The 17154-nt window shown below is 62.8% G+C and overlaps 1 protein-coding gene across 5 annotated transcripts in view; it reads left to right on the top strand.

Annotated features, from left to right (window-relative positions):
* The window catches only part of RALGDS (ral guanine nucleotide dissociation stimulator), a 46791-nt gene that overhangs the window by 19256 nt on the left and 10381 nt on the right, over positions 1-17154 (top strand). For 2 of the 5 annotated variants that reach the window (XM_059925933.1, XM_059925937.1), the window contains exons 1-6: positions 3439-3623; positions 13232-13342; positions 14275-14468; positions 15035-15133; positions 15954-16147; positions 16368-16684. In XM_059925933.1, coding sequence (XP_059781916.1) covers positions 3441-3623; positions 13232-13342; positions 14275-14468; positions 15035-15133; positions 15954-16147; positions 16368-16684 — 1098 coding nt within the window. In that variant the 5' untranslated portion in view covers positions 3439-3440. Of the gene's footprint in view, positions 1-3438; positions 3624-13231; positions 13343-14274; positions 14469-15034; positions 15134-15953; positions 16148-16367; positions 16685-17154 lie in introns of those variants that run through there. The other 3 variants (XM_059925935.1, XM_059925934.1, XM_059925936.1) reach the window with 3 other exon arrangements.

Here is a 17154-nt window from a genome sequence, read left to right as displayed (position 1 = left end):
GGTCTTAGTCGTGGCACGCGGGCTTCTTAGTTGTGGCATGCATGCAGGATCCAGTTCCTCAACCAGGGATCGAACCGGGCCCCCTGCATTGGGAGCTCGGAGTCTTACCCACTGGACCACCAGGGAAGTCCCTGTCCCACCTTTATTTTAATCTACAGTTTCCCCTTTGTGTTTTCCCCTGAAGTGTATTTGTTGAAACTGGGTGGTTTGTCCTGTGAAGATTCCCAGAGTATGGAATTTGTGGGGTGCATCCTTATATGTGTTTAACATGTTCTTCTGTGCCCTGTCATTCCCCCAAAAGGCTGTTCCATGCAGAGGCCTGGTTGGATTCAGGTCAGGTTTTTGGCAAGGGCGCTTCGTGGGTGGCTCTGTGTTCATCCATCAGGTGGCACCTACTGTCCTGACCCCCTCTCTTTTGCCCTTGGGAAGAGATCTACCCCACAGCTTTGGGGGAGGATCATGAGGGGACGTGCTTGAGGGCCGGGAAGAGGGCCTCAGTGAATTGCAGTCCCTGTTGAGGTGCTTTACCTGTGCTGTCTTCCCTTTGCTAAACAGGAGAAAACTCCGCCTTGGAGATCAGGTGACTCTCGGGGGGGCCGAGGGCTGAGGGGGTGGGTGGCATTGGCAGGGAGGGAGGGTCACACAGTAAGAAAGGGGTGGAGCTGGGCTTTAAACCTAGGTATTTCAGTGCCAGCACCTGGCTTCTGTGCTACCCTGCCCTGCTGGGAACTAAGGGTGTGTGCGTGTGTGTGTGTGTGTGTGTGTGCGCGCACGTTCCCGCAGCTGGAGCAGCGAACAAGCTTGCCAGGACCCAGGAGGGGAGCCCCAAAGCGGGGGGAACAAGGCGGGGAGGGGGACAGGCACCAACAAGACAGGCACCAACCAGAGGGACCTCCCCCCCCCCACCGCCCCCTCCATGCAAACGATGTCCAGGTAGTCGGGTGGGAGGCAGCCGGGCCGACTGTGTTGGTGTGTTGTGTCCTGATGGAACTCCCCAGTCCTCACCTCCCCAGCCTGCTTGGGCCCCCCTAACCCCGGCCCCCTTGACCTTCAAGGTCAGAGAGGTAGTGACCTTGGTGCACTCAGGAGTCACTTGGCCTCCATGGGCCCCTTTCCCCAGCTGTAAAATGGGCACGAGCTTGCTTCCCAGGCCCCTCCCTGGGAGAAAGAGATAAAGGGAGCAGAGAAAAGAGATAAAGTGAGTTCAGGCAGGTGCTGGGTTCTCCAGGCACTGAGAGCTTGGCCCCAGGAGAAGGAGTGGGAAGAGAAGCTTCTAGCCCAAAGCAGTGTCCAGGGTCCAGGTCACCCCTCTCTTGCTCTTTGAAGACTTCATTCCTCTAAATATGTCCCACCCACCTCACCCTCCCCTGGGGCTTCCTCAACAGCCTCCTAGGGGTCTCCACCCCCAGCCAAATCTACCCATCTTGCTTTAAAAATGAAAACAACAAACAAAACCCAGCGTTTATTATAATGTGTGTGTGATTACTAAAGTATTTTAGAAAAATTAGCAAATTCTGAGAAGTAAAAAGAAAACAATGTATAGCACTGCCCAGAAATAACCACCATTCCTTTTGCAAAGTAGGTCCCTCTAGTCATATGCATGCGTGGAATGTCAGCTTCTAAAAGCATGCTCTGCATCATGGTTTTCTGACTTTACAGTTATAGCCGAGCATCTCCCTGTATCATGGTCCTCCTATGGTAGGTAATGGCACACGGGGTCCCTACAGTAAGTCTGCATAGGGTGTTTGAGTTGATTCCTTTGGTAGAGTTGTAACTGAGGTTTCCATAAACATCGTTGTATAGAAGTCCATGCCCACATCTCTGAATGCTTCCTTAGGGTTAATTCCCAAGAGTGGGATTATCGAATCAGAGCCATGAGTGGTTTTTTTTTTTCCAAATTTATTTTACTGAAGCACAGTTGATTTATGTTGTGTTAATTTCTGATGTACGGCAAAGTGATTCAGTTATGCATATACACATTCTTTTTCATGGCATGAGTGTTTTTAATGCCTTTAATAGAAATCACCAAGTTGTTTTCCGTGCGTCTTTGTCAAGGCCTCGCCTTGTGCCTGATGGAGAACCGTCCGGCAGGTGCTCAAGCTGCCCACATGGGCACACAAGTGGGTGGGAGCTGCTGGGCCCCCACTGTCCATGGGTATCTGAGGCCTGGCACACAGTGGGTGCACAAGATATGCTTACGGAATGAGTAGTCTGGACCTGCCCTCTCATTTTGCAGATGGGAAACTGAGGCCCAGCGGTATGGAACCAGTTCTGGGGAGGTTGGTGGCATTGCCGGGGCTGCTGACAGCAATTGCAGGCCTCTGTGAGGGCTGAGGGCTGAGGCCGGGGCAGGCCTGGGCAGTGTGTTGGTGTGAGTGAGGGTCCCATTCATTCATCTGTCTACTTGCCTCCTCACTGGCTTCTAGAAAGAGCAGCTGAGGCTTCCTAGCCCTGGTTCCTCCCCAGCCCTCAGCAACCTCACATCCACCCTGAAGGCTGCCCTGAGACCTTGAGCACTCAAGCCACCAGTGAGTGGCCCCAGGTGACCAGACCAGTGGCAGGTGCCCAGCTGGCATGTGTCCCTCCTGATCCCTCCTCACTCTTGAGTGCAGGCCCCACCTGGTGAGGCCTGGTCTGGGTTCTCCCCCTTACCCCCAACTGCCCCACCTCTGCTGCCTCCCTTCTGCCTGTACCTCCTCAGGGTGGCCTTAGGGCTGAGCCAGTGCAGGCAGAGGCCCCTCGCCCCCCCCACCAAATACACACCCCAACCCTCAGGACTTCCAAATGCACGCGTGCACTGAGGACCCGGTTCCAGGACGCGGGAGCACACAGCGAGGCACAGGCATCGGCAGAGTGAGTGCTATATATGTCAGTTACCCACTGTGATCCTCTCGGGTGACGAAACTGAGGCTCAGACAGGTTAAGCAACTTGTCCGAGGCCACAGAGCTAGGCAGGGGCTTAACTGGAATTTATGGGAGGTGGAGACCCATTGCTTGGCCACACGTCGACACTTACACAAGTCACACAGCTACACAACCCGTGCGCTGGGTCCGCGCACGCACCCACACAAAGGGCCTAACCGTGGTACCCGCAGCCCCACGACACACGCCCCACGAGCACTCCCTAACACGCAACCGCCATTACTCCAGCCGGGTTGCGCGCGCGCAGGCGTACACACTCTCCTCCGGCGTCTCTGGCCCGCCCTCTCCTGGCCCCGCCCCCCACGCCGCAGGCCCCGCCTCCCGAGCCCCCGCCCCTGGCGAGCCGGCCCCGCCCCCGGCTTGACCTCAGCGGGGCCGAGCCGCGGGCGCAGAGCGCAGGCAGAGCCGAGCCGCGCGGGCCGCCGCCGCCGCCGCCGCCGCGCGCCGGGCCGGCCCCGCGCCCGCGCCGCCCCGGGTCCCGCGGCCCGGCCGGCCGCCCGCGCCGCTGCGAGCCGCCCATGGTGCAGCGCATGTGGGCCGAGGCGGCCGGGCCTGCGGGCGGCGCCGAGCCGCTGTTTCCGGGCTCCCGGCGGAGCCGCAGCGTGTGGGACGCCGTGCGCCTGGAGGTGGGCGGCCCCGACAGCTGCCCGGTGGTGCTGCACAGTTTCACGCAGCTGGACCCCGACCTGCCGCGCCTGGAGGTGGGTGAGCCAGGCCGGCCCGGCGCTCGGCCGAGCGAGGAGTGGGTGGGGGCCCAGCGTCCTTAGCGGGTCACCCACCTCCGGTGGTGGTGGTCACCACCCCCCAGTCCGGAGGTTGCGGGGGGGAGGGTCCTTCCGCAGAAATCCCCCTCCTTGCGCCAACCCCAAGGCAGCCAGGTGGGCGTAGGGCCTGCCGCCAGCCGGTCCAACAGTTTCGGGGCCGGAACCGGGTCTTCGTGCCCCCCTCTATCCGTCCCAGTGCCTGACCTCACCGAGCCCAGGTGTGCCACTCCCGCACCCCTGCCGCCCAGGTAGACTTCTCCCGCGGGCAGTCGCTGCCTGTTTGCGTCTGTGCCTTTCCCTACAGCAGGGCTGGGCCGTACTTCGTCCCCGTGGCCAGGCTGGGGCCGGCTTAGGCAGTTTGGCTTGGAAATGCAGGTGGTGAACTAGTGATTAGGGCAGCAATCTTCTAGAATCCTCAGAGGCGGCTGGGAGCACAGTGGCCTTGTGGACAGCCCCCCTTGGGGGCAGAAGTGGACTCCGATGTTCCGGGCTGCTCAAAGCGGGGGAGTGGGGAGACGGGCCTCCAACCTGTGGGGCCCGGTGTCCAGGCGGGAGGTTGGGACAAGGGCCTCTCAGGTGGAGGGGTGACTCACTTCTGCTTGATTAGAAAATGCGCCGACACCCTGAATCTGTAAGGATTTGCGAGGATTCAGAACGGGGGTGTGCCTATCGTGCATGTGGTTGGGGGAACTAGGTGAGGGCTGGACTCCTGTTTCTAGTGTGCTCTGGGCAGCGGGGGGCGGGGGAGGAGTGCCCCCCTCCTCCTCCTACCTGACTGTGCACCAGACTCCAACTCCCTGCGGCCAGGGTGGCAGAATCCAGGGTTGGGGCCTGGACAGAGGCCATTCCTGGGTCAGAGGGCTCAGCGGGGTGCCTGAGCCCCCGTGCTGGCGAGGGCCCCTTGGTATCCCCGCTTCGTCACCTTAGGCCCGGGTAAGCTGTAATTGCCAGCCTGGGTCTTGTGCCTCTGTGTGTCCCCAGTGCCTAGACGGGGCTGCGATGCATATTTACCCGAGGATAAAGAGCATCTCCCTGCCCAGAGTGGGGGGAAGGCAGGGGGTGGAGGGAGCTCTTGGTGGGAGAACCTCGGGCCTGGGAGACCCTTTATTGCTGAGCTTGGCTGGTGGCCCGGCCAGGCACACTCCCCGACCCTCATCCACCCACAGCTCTGGTCTTCATTGGCGGCTGGAGCGAGACCCCTGGGAGGGTGGGGGTGGGCGGCATGACACCAGCCCAGCACTCATCTGACTTTCATTATGTCTGGCAGCTCCTCCGGCTTTGTGTGCTGGAGGGTCCGGCCTGCGTGCTCGCAGGGGTGGGCCGCTCAGCTGCTTTTCTCCCTCCCTCCCTCCCTGTCTCTGTCTGTCCGTCCGTCTGTATCCCTGAGGAACCGAGGGAGAGGCAGATCTGAGCCCTACCCCTGCCCAAGGGTCTGCCTTTTCTCCCTCTCTCTCTCTTTTTCCCCCTCTCCCCCTCTCCCTCCTCCTCTTCCTCACTGGCCCCAGCACTGAGATCCAGGCCATGGCTGCTATTTAGAAATCAAAGGGGAAGCTTCTGGCTGGGGCAGGAAAACCAGGGTCCTGGCAGGAGAGGAGGCCACTGCCGGAAACCAAACACAATGACCATTTACCATGAGCTGGGGGAGGGGGTGGGGAAGTCCCTGTCCCTCCTGCCAGCACCCCCGCCCCCCCCCCCATCCTGGGGCCGATTTCCTGGTCGCTGGGGCCTGCCAGAGCTGAAGCGGGTGCCTGTGGTCCCTGTCCTGTCTGGAAACCACTAGGCAGTTTCTGTTTCCTTCCCCAGTCCCCCTTTCCTTACCAAGTCTCCACCCCGTCCTTCCCTCTCTGGGCTGCCAGATGTCCTCACACATCTGGGCATCTGCTCATCATCGTACTTCTAAGCCAAGCCACTGCTGACCCAGCTCGGCCTGCACAGTTCTGTGCTTTCTGGAGGTCACCGGGCCCACGCCCCTGCCTCCGTGCAGGCCACTGCCTCAGCCAGGCAGGAGGAGCTCCGGAGTCCATAGCACCTACTGTCTGCAGACACCACCCCCTCGTTCCAGCTGGCTTTGACCAACCCTCCCGAGTAGGTGCCAACCCCACTTTATAGGAGACTGGAGCTCAGAGAAGTGAAGTCCCTGAACTAAATGTACACACAGCCAGCGAGGATGCAGCCAGGATTTGAAGCTGGGCGGTGTTCTGTGCTGGGCGCCTATTGTGTGCGAGAGCCCACAGGGATCAGAGAAGGATACCTCGCAGGGAGACAATTACACATGCCCCGGGAGGATGGTGGAGCTGTTAGGGGAACGGAACCAGGCCCAGGCAGCCCAGAAGTCCCCATGCTTGGTGAAGGGTAGGGGTGCTTATAGGCCAGAGGAAGGTGAAAGTGCTTTGGGCCACAAGACACTGGGGAGAGCTTCAAGGAAGAAACAAGCCCACAGCTGGACCCTAAAGGTTTTAAATAATAGCTAATATGAGCCAGCACTTGGTGGGAGGCCGTGTGCTGAGTAGTTTGCATGCATTATGTCTTTTCGGGGTCAGGATCATCCGTCGTCCATTTAACAGATGGAACAACCGAGGTGCTAGATTGCACAAACTCACCGAGCCAGTAAGTGGCAGGGGCGGGATTCCCACCCAGGCAGGGGCCTGCAAGCCCTGAGCGCAGTGCATGTGGGTGGAATGAAATGAGGAAGCCTTCTCGGATCTTCGGGCAGAGACGTGCAGGGGAGATGCGTCTCCCTCCAGCCTCCTTCCCCGTTGTCTGGTCTCTTGATCTCACGGTGTGCAGGGCTCCAGTCTAACCCCCAGGGCTCATTAGCCTTAGGCCAAGAGGCATGACCTGAGAGGTAGGGGTGTGTGTGTGTGTGTGTGTGTGTGAGTGTGTGTGTGTGTGTGAGTGTGTGTGTGTGTGTGTGTGAGAGAGTGTGTGTGTGAGTGAGTGTGTGTGTGTGTGAGTGTGAGTGTGTGTGTGTGTGTGTGTGTGTGAGTGTGTGTGTGTAAGTCTGTGTACTGTCATCTTCCAGCCGGGGCTTCCTGGCAGACTCCAAGGGGGCAGCCTCCAGCAGCTGCACAGCCTGTCAAGTTCAAGAGGGGCCTGACCGGCTGCCACCTGCTGGGCCCCCATGGACTCTCGGGTTCCCCTCTTGCTTTACTCCTCAGGGGCCAGGCTAGCTGGTACTGGGTCCTTGTTCCTTCTCTGGCGGGGAGGACTTCTCCGGACTGGGCACACTGAGCTGTTTTCCCAGAGGCTCCGGGATGGCCCTGGAGCAGGAGCGGGGGCGGGGGCGGGGGGGTCAGTGCTGAGAGGTGTTAGACCGCTGGCAGGCAGGACTGGGGCCCCATCCTCAGCCTGGAGGTTAGCCGTTTCCAGGCCCTTCTTCACTGCTGGTGAGGAGGGTTTGGAGGAGACTTAGCACTGGCCACCTGCAGCCTCCGAGCAGGCCAGTGGGGGCGGCTTGGGGAGGTGGCACCCCGGGCAGTGGAGGACTGGCTGCCTGTTAGGCCCTCACGGCGTGGCACCACGCTGTGTCCGCCCTGCCTCAGGCTCGGCGTCCGGCCTCTCAGGCCCGGAAGGGCCGCATTCCTGGACACGTGGCTCCAGTGAAGCCACTGTCCCCAACCCAGGTCTGAGGAGGTGGGAGTTGAAACGTGCAGCCCAGTGCAGGAGAAGCAGAACTTTGAGCGGCCCCCGGTTTCCATCCCCTGACCAGCCTGTAGCGGGGGGGCGGGGGAGGGGGTGAGCCGACGATCGCCAGAAGGGTGCTGGGTGGTGAGCAGCGTGAGGGCACCCAGCACGGGGGCCTGCATTCTGGGAGCTCAGGGAGCGCGTGTTGCCCGGCGTTTTCCTCTCCTCCCCAGGGAGCCCCCGGATGCTGGCACAGCCAGCTCTGCGGGCTCGAGGGAGGCACGATGTTGTCCTTTTGACCCAAGGGGCAGCGTCGCGCATGCTGGTCCGGAGCTTGGGCTCTGGAGGGAGGAGAGCTGGACCGGAAGGCCAGCTCAGCCTCTCGCAGCCCTAGACGTGCTCTCGTTCCCTGAGCCTTGGTTTCCTTATCTGCACTTGATGCCAGTTGCCCACTTAGGCTTCTGGTGAGGACCGAAAGAGGCAGGCAGCCTGACAAGCGGTCCCCATGGCGCCTGGTATTGCGTCAGAGCCGGACAGGCCGTGGCTGCCACGATTGTGTCTTCTGACAAGGTGCCAGGGCAGTGCCCGTGCCCAGGGCTCCCGGAGGACGCTGGCCGGCCTGGTCAGCATGGTGCTTCCCAGGCCTGGTGCTCGTAGCTAACCCCAGGCCTATGGGTGCCCTGGCCATCCTGTGGCAGGAGCCCCGACCAATCCCCTCTCAGTGGGGAGGTGCGGGTGCGAGGGAACTGCCACTCCCCGCCCCCCCCCCCCGCCCCCGGCTGGCTGTGTGACCTGAGGAAGCCTGTTCTGTCTCTGGTCTCCCTCCCTCTAGCATGTGTGTGACCAGGGGCTGGACTGCACTTTGAGGCTGTGACCGTGGCAGCCACCGGTGGAGCGAGGCCTAGGTGTGTCTCCACGGCACGTGACTGTCACGGGCCAGGGTTCAAATCCCTGCCCCGGCTGCCTCTTCCTGGCTCCTGACGGGGATGAGCTCCCCGCCTGGCTTTCCTCACCCATCAGGTGAGGTGTCGGGAGGATTAAATGTGATGAGTGTGCGAAGGGCCTGACACCTGGGAAATGCCCTCAAGTGCTGGATGCTGTGGCCAGTGGTGTTGATGGCAGCTGGCCCTCCCTCCACCCCCTCGTGAGAGGCCACCCTCCTCCTCAGCTGTCACCGGCCACGCCCCCTTGCAGGCGTGGCCCCTAGAGGCCTGACGGTCGGGAGCCGGTCCTGGGGGGGCAGGAGGACGAGGTGGGCAAGGCCAGCCTGAGGCCTGGTCTCCGCTCTCCACTGGCGGCACGTTTCTCTCCTAGATGCCGACGAGTAGCCGGGCTCGGGCTGGCCGGGAAGGTTCCTGGGGAGATGGTCAGCCTCTGTGGAGGCTCAGCACAGGCTGGTCCCCACACTGCAGTTTCCGGGGTCACTGAGCTGCCCAGTTGCCCTGCCACCCAGACACCTCGTGTGGTCCCCTACCAAGGCCACCTCTGGGCTGCGGTGCCTGGGGACCAGGAGCGAGGCCACCCCCATCCGGGGCTGACCTTGAGTCCTCATCGGGGGTCTGTTCATGTCCTCGGGCTCAGGGTGCAGGACACCCACCTGAGGTGGGGGCAGGCCCGAGGGTGGCGCCCCGTCGCCCAGCGGGAGGGCCACGCACATTTGGCGTTTTCTTTCTCCCTCCCTGGGCACACAGTCTGAGAGATGAACCAGGACTTGGACACTTTCTACTTGACCATCTCTCCTGGGCCTTGGTCTCCACCTCTGTAAAATGGGTGCTTAACTTTGTATTCAAACTGTCCCGGCATCCTGGGATTCGGAGAGACTGAGCAGTCCTCTCTGATCCCTGATCCCTCTCCTGTGTTTTGGCTCCTGCATTCAGACAGAAGGCTCAAAGGTCGGAAAGCCGCAGGCCTGGTTCCCTCCTCCCCACAGTTTTAGGATGACCCCGCCCTCCCTTTCAGCTGGCCCTCCTCCAGGTCCCCGGGCATCTGGCAGGTCTCCCGGGAGGTTTTCCCCTGCCCGGTGTCCATCGTCAGCTCCCCAGCCACAGCGTCCTCAGGTCCTGTTCCTGGGTGCTTTGTATGCCTGGCGCCGAGCTGGTCCTGCCACTCGTGTCCCCTCTCGTGACCCCTGCCGCCTTCGTCCCCTTGGAGAGCTGCTGCCCTTCGCCCATCTCCCAGACAGGCTCACTGAGGCCAAGGGCTGCAGGGCTCAGCTGAGCTGGGAGCCAGAGCCCTGCAGGAAAGACAGTACCTTTGGGTCCGGGGGGCCCTGGAGGAGGGGCCTCGTGTGCCCAGGGCTGCAGGGTGCTGGCGGGTGGCTGGGTCAGGGCCTGGGGTGACCTCTGTGACTCAGTGGACCTGAGCAGCAGCTCAGCGGGGTGCCATGAGGCGCCCAGGCGGTGATCTCGTGCGCATGGAGGCCACCACCAGCCCACTCCCCCACCCTCGCCTGAGTGAGACCAGGTTTCTCCACGTGCGGCCCCAGGGAGGAGACCACGGTGTGGCTTCAGGTCCTCCTCCTCCGTGAGCCCTTGGCCAGTGAGGAGGAGCCCGTCTGCAGCCAGAGGCGTCTGTGGGTCTGGAGGCCCCGCGTGGTCTCTAGTTGTAGCTTCCACAGGAAATGTACAGCTGAGCGGGAGGAGAGAGGTCACCAGGATGGGAGAAGGCGCCACCCCCGTGTGTGCAGGCACGAGCCGCCTTCTGGGGGAGATGGCAGGGCTGGAAAAGGCCCAGTAGGTCCCCTCTGTTCTCTCCAGAAATAAGGGTGGGATGGGCCCCCGGCAACCTTGTTATTCTGTCTCGCGGGAATCGGGGCTCGGCCTGCAGTCAGTTGGGGACACGGCATCCTGCTGGCCCATCACCCCAAGAAGGCTGATCAGGTGACACACTAACATGTCACCCAGGCTGTTTCCTTGTCCCTGGGGCTCCGGGCTGTGCTCCGAGGGACAGCGGGGTGTGGGGCACCCTGGTGCCCATTCTACCAGCCTCTGCTCACAAGGGGCTGGAGGCATCTCACCACGCTCACTCCAGACCCAAGTGGTGGAAGGCCGGGCGCTGTGTGCAAGGCCCAGCTGCCAGCTGTGTCCCCGGGCCCTGGGGACATCTGTGGGTGCCTGCTTGGGGCGGGACAGGAGGATCTGTCCCCTGAGGACACAGCCACCCACCTGGCGTTCTTTTCCCCTTAGAGTTCACTGCTGCCCTGTGGACACCTCCCCCCAGGGCATCTGCTGTTTGCTCGGCCATGCCCTCCCCCGGGAGCTCCCCAGCCCCTGCCAGAGCATCACCAGGGACTTGGCGCTGCCCACACGGGCTGCCTGTTCCCGGGCCTGTGTGCTGTCTGCTAACAGGATGGGTCACCTGTGGGGGCCAGGGCCCAGCCCTTCCTGCCCCAGAGGGTCCCGGGGCAGGCGCCAGGGCTGTCGGCCGCTGTCCTTCTCTGTCCCTGGAAGCGCAGTGGGAGCGAGGAACAGACGCCCCACTCTGCCGCTTTGTGCCCAGGACGCGGGCAGCTCTCTTTGGGTCCCGCTCCGCCGTTGTCTCTTGGTCGACGGTTTAAATGGCACCTGCTCTCTGTGCTGCTTGGACGATCTGGTTTTGTTCCTGCTGCTGGGCTGCGGTGAAGGGCCCGGAGAGGACAGGGTTAGCTCCGCGGGGCTGGAGCAGCTCCCCATCTGTGCCACAGGGCGGTGACTCCCCCTGGCCCAGCATGTGCGGCTCTCGGCGTCCTGCCCTGCCCCCCACCGGGCTGGCAGAAGGGGGCCCCTGGGGTGGGGGAAGGGCTCAGGATCACATGACGCCCGGGCAGGGCAGCCAGCTGCTCGGCTGCCAGCGAGTCCCATGGCTCACTGCAGAGCCGCTGTTTGGACCCGCTCAGGGATGGCGAGGCCTCCCGTTGCTTGGCCTGGCCAGGAAGCGCTTCTGTCCAGCAGGCCTCGATGGGGGCCCCGCTGGGAGCCAGGTGCCGTGTGCGCTGCCACGGGGCTCGAGTCCCGGGCCCACAGGCAGGCAGGTCCAGCACGGGAGCTCTAAACTGCTGCCGGTGACTTGGGTGCTCAGGACACTGGCTCCAGGCTGGACCAGAAGTGGCTGGAATCCCCCGGGGAGGGACGGGCCTTTCCAGGGCGGGCAGCAGCCTCTGCGAGGGGCAGTCGAGGACCCCTGGGGAGAGGTGGGGGGGGTGGACAGGGCCCTGGTCTCGCCGGTGGATGGCAGGCCCCTGGCATCACCCATCACCGCGGCCTCTTGTAGGCCGGGGAAGGATGTATGACCCAGGGGAGGAAAGTGCGCATCTGTTTCAGTTCTCCTGCCTCAGGGGGAGGAGTTTCCCCTCCTCGATGGAAGGGCTGGACCTCCCCAGGCGTGGGCTCTTGAGGTGAGGGCCCTCTACCTGCGGGTTCCCTGCTGACTTCCAAGAAACGCCTGGCTGTGTCTCCGGAGAAGGCGAAGGGTCAGGAGCCCCGGTGTGATTGCACTGGCTTTCCCGTTGGTACGATGCCCAGAGTGGGAGGGCGGCCTTGGGTCAGAGGAAGTAGATTTCCGGAGGATGGCTCCCAGGCCTCCCAGAGCCCTTGAGGCAGGAGGTAAGAGGCCCAGGCCCACCCCAGCTCCCTAGCCCCTGACCCCAGGGGTGCTGATGTCCGGGGGTACAGCCCACAGGACACTGGGCACCTGGTTCCTACCCAGGGGCCCAGCTTAGGCCGAGGGACTTAGGGAAGGGCTGTCGGTGGGGCCCAGGCTGAGTCAGCACTTCTACTGGGCCTTCTGTGAGCTCCACGCCCACCCTGAGCTGGGGCAGCGACCCGTGATCCTAGCTGCTGGCACTGACCATGTGACTGATGGCCCTTTGCCAGCTAGCACCTCCCCCCTCCTCCCTAAACTCTCAGAGGTCTGTCTCTTTACTCCTAGGCCCCCCTCCCCACTGCAAGCTCACCCCGTCCCCGGACACGGGCAGTGGGAGAGGGGGTGGAGAAGCCCAGGGCAGCAACGACCGAGTGGCCTTGGCCAGGCCTTGACGCAGCCCCCGGGCCAGCCTGCCCAGCAGGAGGGATCACTGCCTTTTAAAACAAGGGTCTTTCTGCCCGGGGTCCAGGGAGCAGCCAGATGACACCCCGCCCCCCCCCCCACTTCCTGGCCTGGCAAAGTCCTGTGGCTTTGAGGTTCCGTGGAACCCCAGGCATCAGCCCGGACGCCGGCACTGTCGTCATTCTCGTGCTGTCCCCATGCACGTGATGACGAACAGGGAACTGGGAACTCCTCTGTTGCCCAAGAAGGCACAAGAGCCTGAATGAGCAGAAAGGGAAGGAAGTGGCCTTGGCTGTGGCCGTCGAGGATGCCCACACCTGCCCCAGACCCGGGAGACTGACTCCAGGGCTGGGGCAGCTGTTGGCGGGGGCCGGCTGGGCACGTGAGGGTGAGGGGGCCAGGGGCCTCACGCCCTGGGGGAGGCATCTTCTCGGGGAGCCAGAGCCCCCTAGGCGCAGTGGGCTGAGTTAGGGCCTCGGGGTCCCGGCTCCGCTGTTCACCCGCAGCGGCATGGCTTTGGATGGGTTGCTCTTGCCTCGGCTTCTGTGTAGTCACCTGTGAAATGACCGGATAACAGGACTCGCCTTGGGGTGTGGGCGGGAGCGGGGAGACCCCCCTGGGCAGGGGCAGGCTGTCGTTGGAACCCCAGTGGGTGCGTCTTGTTCACACCCAGCCATGGCTGGTGGGGTGAGGAGGCGGGTGCTGGGGGCAGTGCCTGCCGCCCCGATGGTAACCCCCGGCCCTCCAGCTGTCGTCCTGTTTCATTCTGGGCTGGAGGTCTCTGTGGCCACCGACCTTCGCCTCATCTAGGGAGCAGGAAGTGGCACGGGGCGTCCCCCTGCCACACAACCAGGCAGGCCCCGACACCCCCGCCCGGCGTCCGGGCGCTGTCTTTGCAGAGCTCCACGCAGGAGATTGGCGAAGAGCTGGTCAACGGGGTCATCTACTCCATCTCCCTGCGCAAGGTTCAGGTGCACCACGGCGCCAACAAGGGCCAGCGCTGGCTCGGGGTGAGTGTGGATGGGGGGGTCTCCGTGCCCAGAACCCCGAGAAGGCCCGGGATCCAGGGGCCACCCTGGCCACTCCACTGGGCTCCCTCCCAGGGCTTTCCTGCCTGAGGGTCCCCCAGTCCTGCTCCCAAAGGAATCTGGGCCCTCACCCCTCCCCTACTGTCCAGCCCTGGGCTGGGCCAAGTGCATAGTTCATTGTTCACTTATTTGTATGAACATCAAAAAAGACACTTTTATACTATTTCCCCTTCATGTTAGGCGGGGATTATTTATGCATTTTGCCCCAGTATTTCTTGTTTGAACGACTGTCCTTCCACACCTTCTCCAAGGCTTTCATCACCTCACTTAGTAGGGCTTTTTTTTTTTTTTTAACCCAAAAAGGGCTCAGGCTACTATATATGGTTCTCTGCAACTTGCCGTCACGGAACGCAACTCCATGACCCCTCCAGGTCAGAGCGGGGGCCTGACAGATGCGTAACATTTCAGAAGGGAGGCTGGTTACCAACCATAACTCAGCCTTTCACTGCCGTGGACCCTGACGGGATTCCTTTCTGCAGCCGTTTCCACAGTGCCGCCCTGAATAGCCTCTGGGTCCTAACATACCGTGCCCTTCCACCCCAGGCTGAGCCTCTGTTTTCTCATCTCTAGAACGGGGATGCTTTGCCAGGGATCACGGGGATTCTGCCCTTAATGTGGCGAGGCGCTATCATTACTCAGCTGACAAAACCACCTGAAGGTGCTGGTATTGCTAGTTTCATCATCCCCCACCTCCAGTTCAAAAGCTGAGACCCTTTTTCTGTTCGGGGCACTCACGTCCCATCTCCGTCCAGAAGTCACCGAGCGCTTGGGACTTCCTCTGAGTTCCAACCCCTGCCCTCCTAGTGGGCCACGGTGCTGCCGCTGACCGTCTGTCCCTCTTTGTCCCACCCCAGTATGAAAATGAGTCGGCCCTGAACCTGTATGAGACCTGCAAGGTGCGGACCGTGAAGGCAGGCACGCTGGAGAAGCTGGTGGAGCACCTGGTGCCCGCCTTCCAGGGCAGCGACCTCTCCTATGTCACCATCTTCCTGTGCACCTACCGAGCCTTCACCACCACCCAGCGGGTCCTGGACCTGCTGTTCCAAAGGTGAGCGCCCCGCCCCTCCCCGGCACAGCGGCTCCCCGCCCACCCACTGGCTGTGTGTCTTGGGAATGTCGCTTCACCTCTCTGAGCCTCAGTTTGCTCACGTGAAGGTCGGGCTGCCCAGAGGCCCGACCTCCCAGGGCTGTCAGGACTGTCGGATAAGCGTGGACAGTGCGGCCCCGCGCCGGCTCTGTGGAAAGGGCTGCTGAGGGATGGGGTGGTTTTAATTAAGGTTTTCCTCTGCCCCGTGGAGAAGCTCTCTGCTTCCAGCCCCTGGGCAGAACAGTTTTCCCATTTGTAAAGGAGGTTCCAGATTCTGTCTCAGGGGTCCTTCCTGGGAGTAGCCAGAGCAGGGCTGGCTGGGGGCTGGCTGAGGGCCCAGGCCCACTCAGGCATCTGTAAGGTGCTGGTTGGGCTCATTCATTCAGCAATACCTACGAAGCACCTACCGTGTACAGGCACTTTTCTAAGCATTTGGCTTAATTCAGTGAACGGTGCAGACAAAAATCCCTGCCCTCCCGGGCTTCCATCCTAGTCGGGGGGTCAGCCAGTAACACTAGACGTCATAGCAGGTACGGTAGATGTGACGCCCTCACGGCCTCCTCTAGATACGGGTGCATCCTCCCTTATTCCAGCGTGGACGGCGGACCTCAGGACCAACTGAAAAAGTGAGTAGACTTTGCATCCGATGGGAGGGGCTGGGCAGAACCTGGCTGCCACATATCTTGCGATTCCCGCTAGAGGGCTGAGGTCTGGGGGCTCCTCCTGCAGGAGGAAAGGAGTCAGAGAGCTGTGGCTGGGGTCCCATGTCCCCAGGGAGCAGAGGGGAGGCTGGGGGCTGAGAGCCGGCCCCTGAGAGCATCCATCCCCGCTCAGATCCGGGGCCCAGGACAGGAGGTGTGGGGGGCAAAAGCTGCTGACACTTCAGCCTCGCAGCCCAATGTGAGTGCTCAGCTGGGGCTCACGGGAGCTCAGTCAGGGCCGGGGGGCCGGCTACGTCCCCACCACCAAGTAGAGCGTCCCTGGGAGGACGAGCCCCGCCCTCCGGCGCGGAGACTAAGGCAGCCGCCGGTGCGCGAGCCTCCGGTTCAGGTGCGCGAGGCCCGTGAAGGCCGGGCAGGGGGCACGCTCTGCTTGTCCCCTCCTCCCTCCCCTGTTTATGCAGCGCCTACTGTGTGCGGCCAGCCCAGCGCAATGAACAGAGCGGGCGCGGCCCTCCCTGCCCTCCTGCAGTTTCCTTTCCAGGGGGGAGGGCGCGGGGGGCTGGGGGCTGGGGGCAGACAGGAGAGAGCCAGGCTCCCCCGAGGAAGGGAGAGGTGGTCACCAGGGATGGAGGGCCCCTTCCTACCAGGCCCGCCCCTGCCTGGCAGCCCGGTGCGGGTGGGGCGGGGCGGGCCCAGAAGCCCGGCCCCCATGGGGGAGCCGGGGGAGGGCCGCGTGGAAGGAGAGGCCAGGCCCCGACTCCGCTGCCCGCCCGCCTGCCCCCAGTGCCGTCTCCTCCATCCTGGGCACCTGGCTGGACCAGTACTCCGAGGACTTCTGTCAGCCCCCGGACTTCCCCTGCCTCAAGCAGCTGGTGGCCTACGTGCAGCTCAACATGCCCGGCTCCGACCTGGAGCGCCGGGCCCGCCTCCTCCTGGCCCAGCTGGAGCACACGGAGCTCACCAAGGCAGAGCCGGAGGGTGAGGAGATCGGGGTGGGTGCGTGTGAGCGTGAGGGGAGGGGCCGGTGCTGGACACGGAGGCGCCCCCGAGGCTGCCTCAGGCCGCCCACGTGGGGACCGCTGTCGGGGAGGACGTCCTGGGCTGGTTCTTGAGCTGAGGCTTCTCTTAGAAGGCAGTGGTGTGTTTTCTGTCTTGGAAAAAAAGGCAGGCGTGTTGCTGAACTTTGCTCCTCTTGCAGCTCTGTCTCCAGCTCTGAAACCAACTCCAGCCCTAGAGCCAGTGCCAGCACCAGCTCTAGCACCCAGGCCGGTGCCAGGTCCAGACCTCGAGCCGGTGCCAGGTCCGGACCTCGAGCCAGCTCTGGCACCAGCACCAGCACCAGCTCCAGAGCTGGAGCCGGCTCTCTCGCAGACTCTAGAGCTCGGGCCAGCTCCAGCCCCAGAGCCTTCCTGGCCTTCGCCTGTGGCTGCAGAGAACGGGCTGGGTGAGGAGAAGCCTCACCTCCTGGCATTCCCGCCCGACCTGGTGGCAGAGCAGTTCACGCTGATGGACGCGGTAGGCAGCTCGCCTCAGCAGGGCGGGCAGGGGTGCACCTTCCTTCAGGCGTCTGCCCTGCCCTGTCCAGAGCTGATGTCCTGCCCCAAATCCCATTACAAACCGTGTCGCCTGGGCAGGTTTCCTCACCCGAAGGCCTCGACTCCCCTCCAGGCTGTGGACCCGGGCCCCATCCCTTGCACACGGTGTCTGGGTGGAATGAGGTGGAACGGTAGAAAGCTGGGCCGGATCTGGCCCACCTGGTAGCGGACGGGAGCTCACTCCATGGGCCGCCCCCCCCTGCCCCCCACGTCTGCTGAGGAGGCCTCACCAGCTTCAGCACTTAGCAGGCACCTGGTGCGTGCTACAAGCCGTGGCAGACGGCAGACACAGCCTCTGATTGTAGTGCCCACGTGAATGGGCATCTGGACAGGGGACAGGCCTGAGGCGTGATCAAGGGCTCAAAGCACCGCCTGGTATGGGCAGGTGTG

The sequence above is a fragment of the Balaenoptera ricei genome, chromosome 6 (assembly GCF_028023285.1).
Source record: "Balaenoptera ricei isolate mBalRic1 chromosome 6, mBalRic1.hap2, whole genome shotgun sequence".
NCBI classification, from domain to species: domain Eukaryota; kingdom Metazoa; phylum Chordata; class Mammalia; order Artiodactyla; family Balaenopteridae; genus Balaenoptera; species Balaenoptera ricei.
The sequence above is the reverse complement of the archived record's forward strand: the minus strand, read 5'-3'. Positions and strand labels throughout refer to the sequence as shown.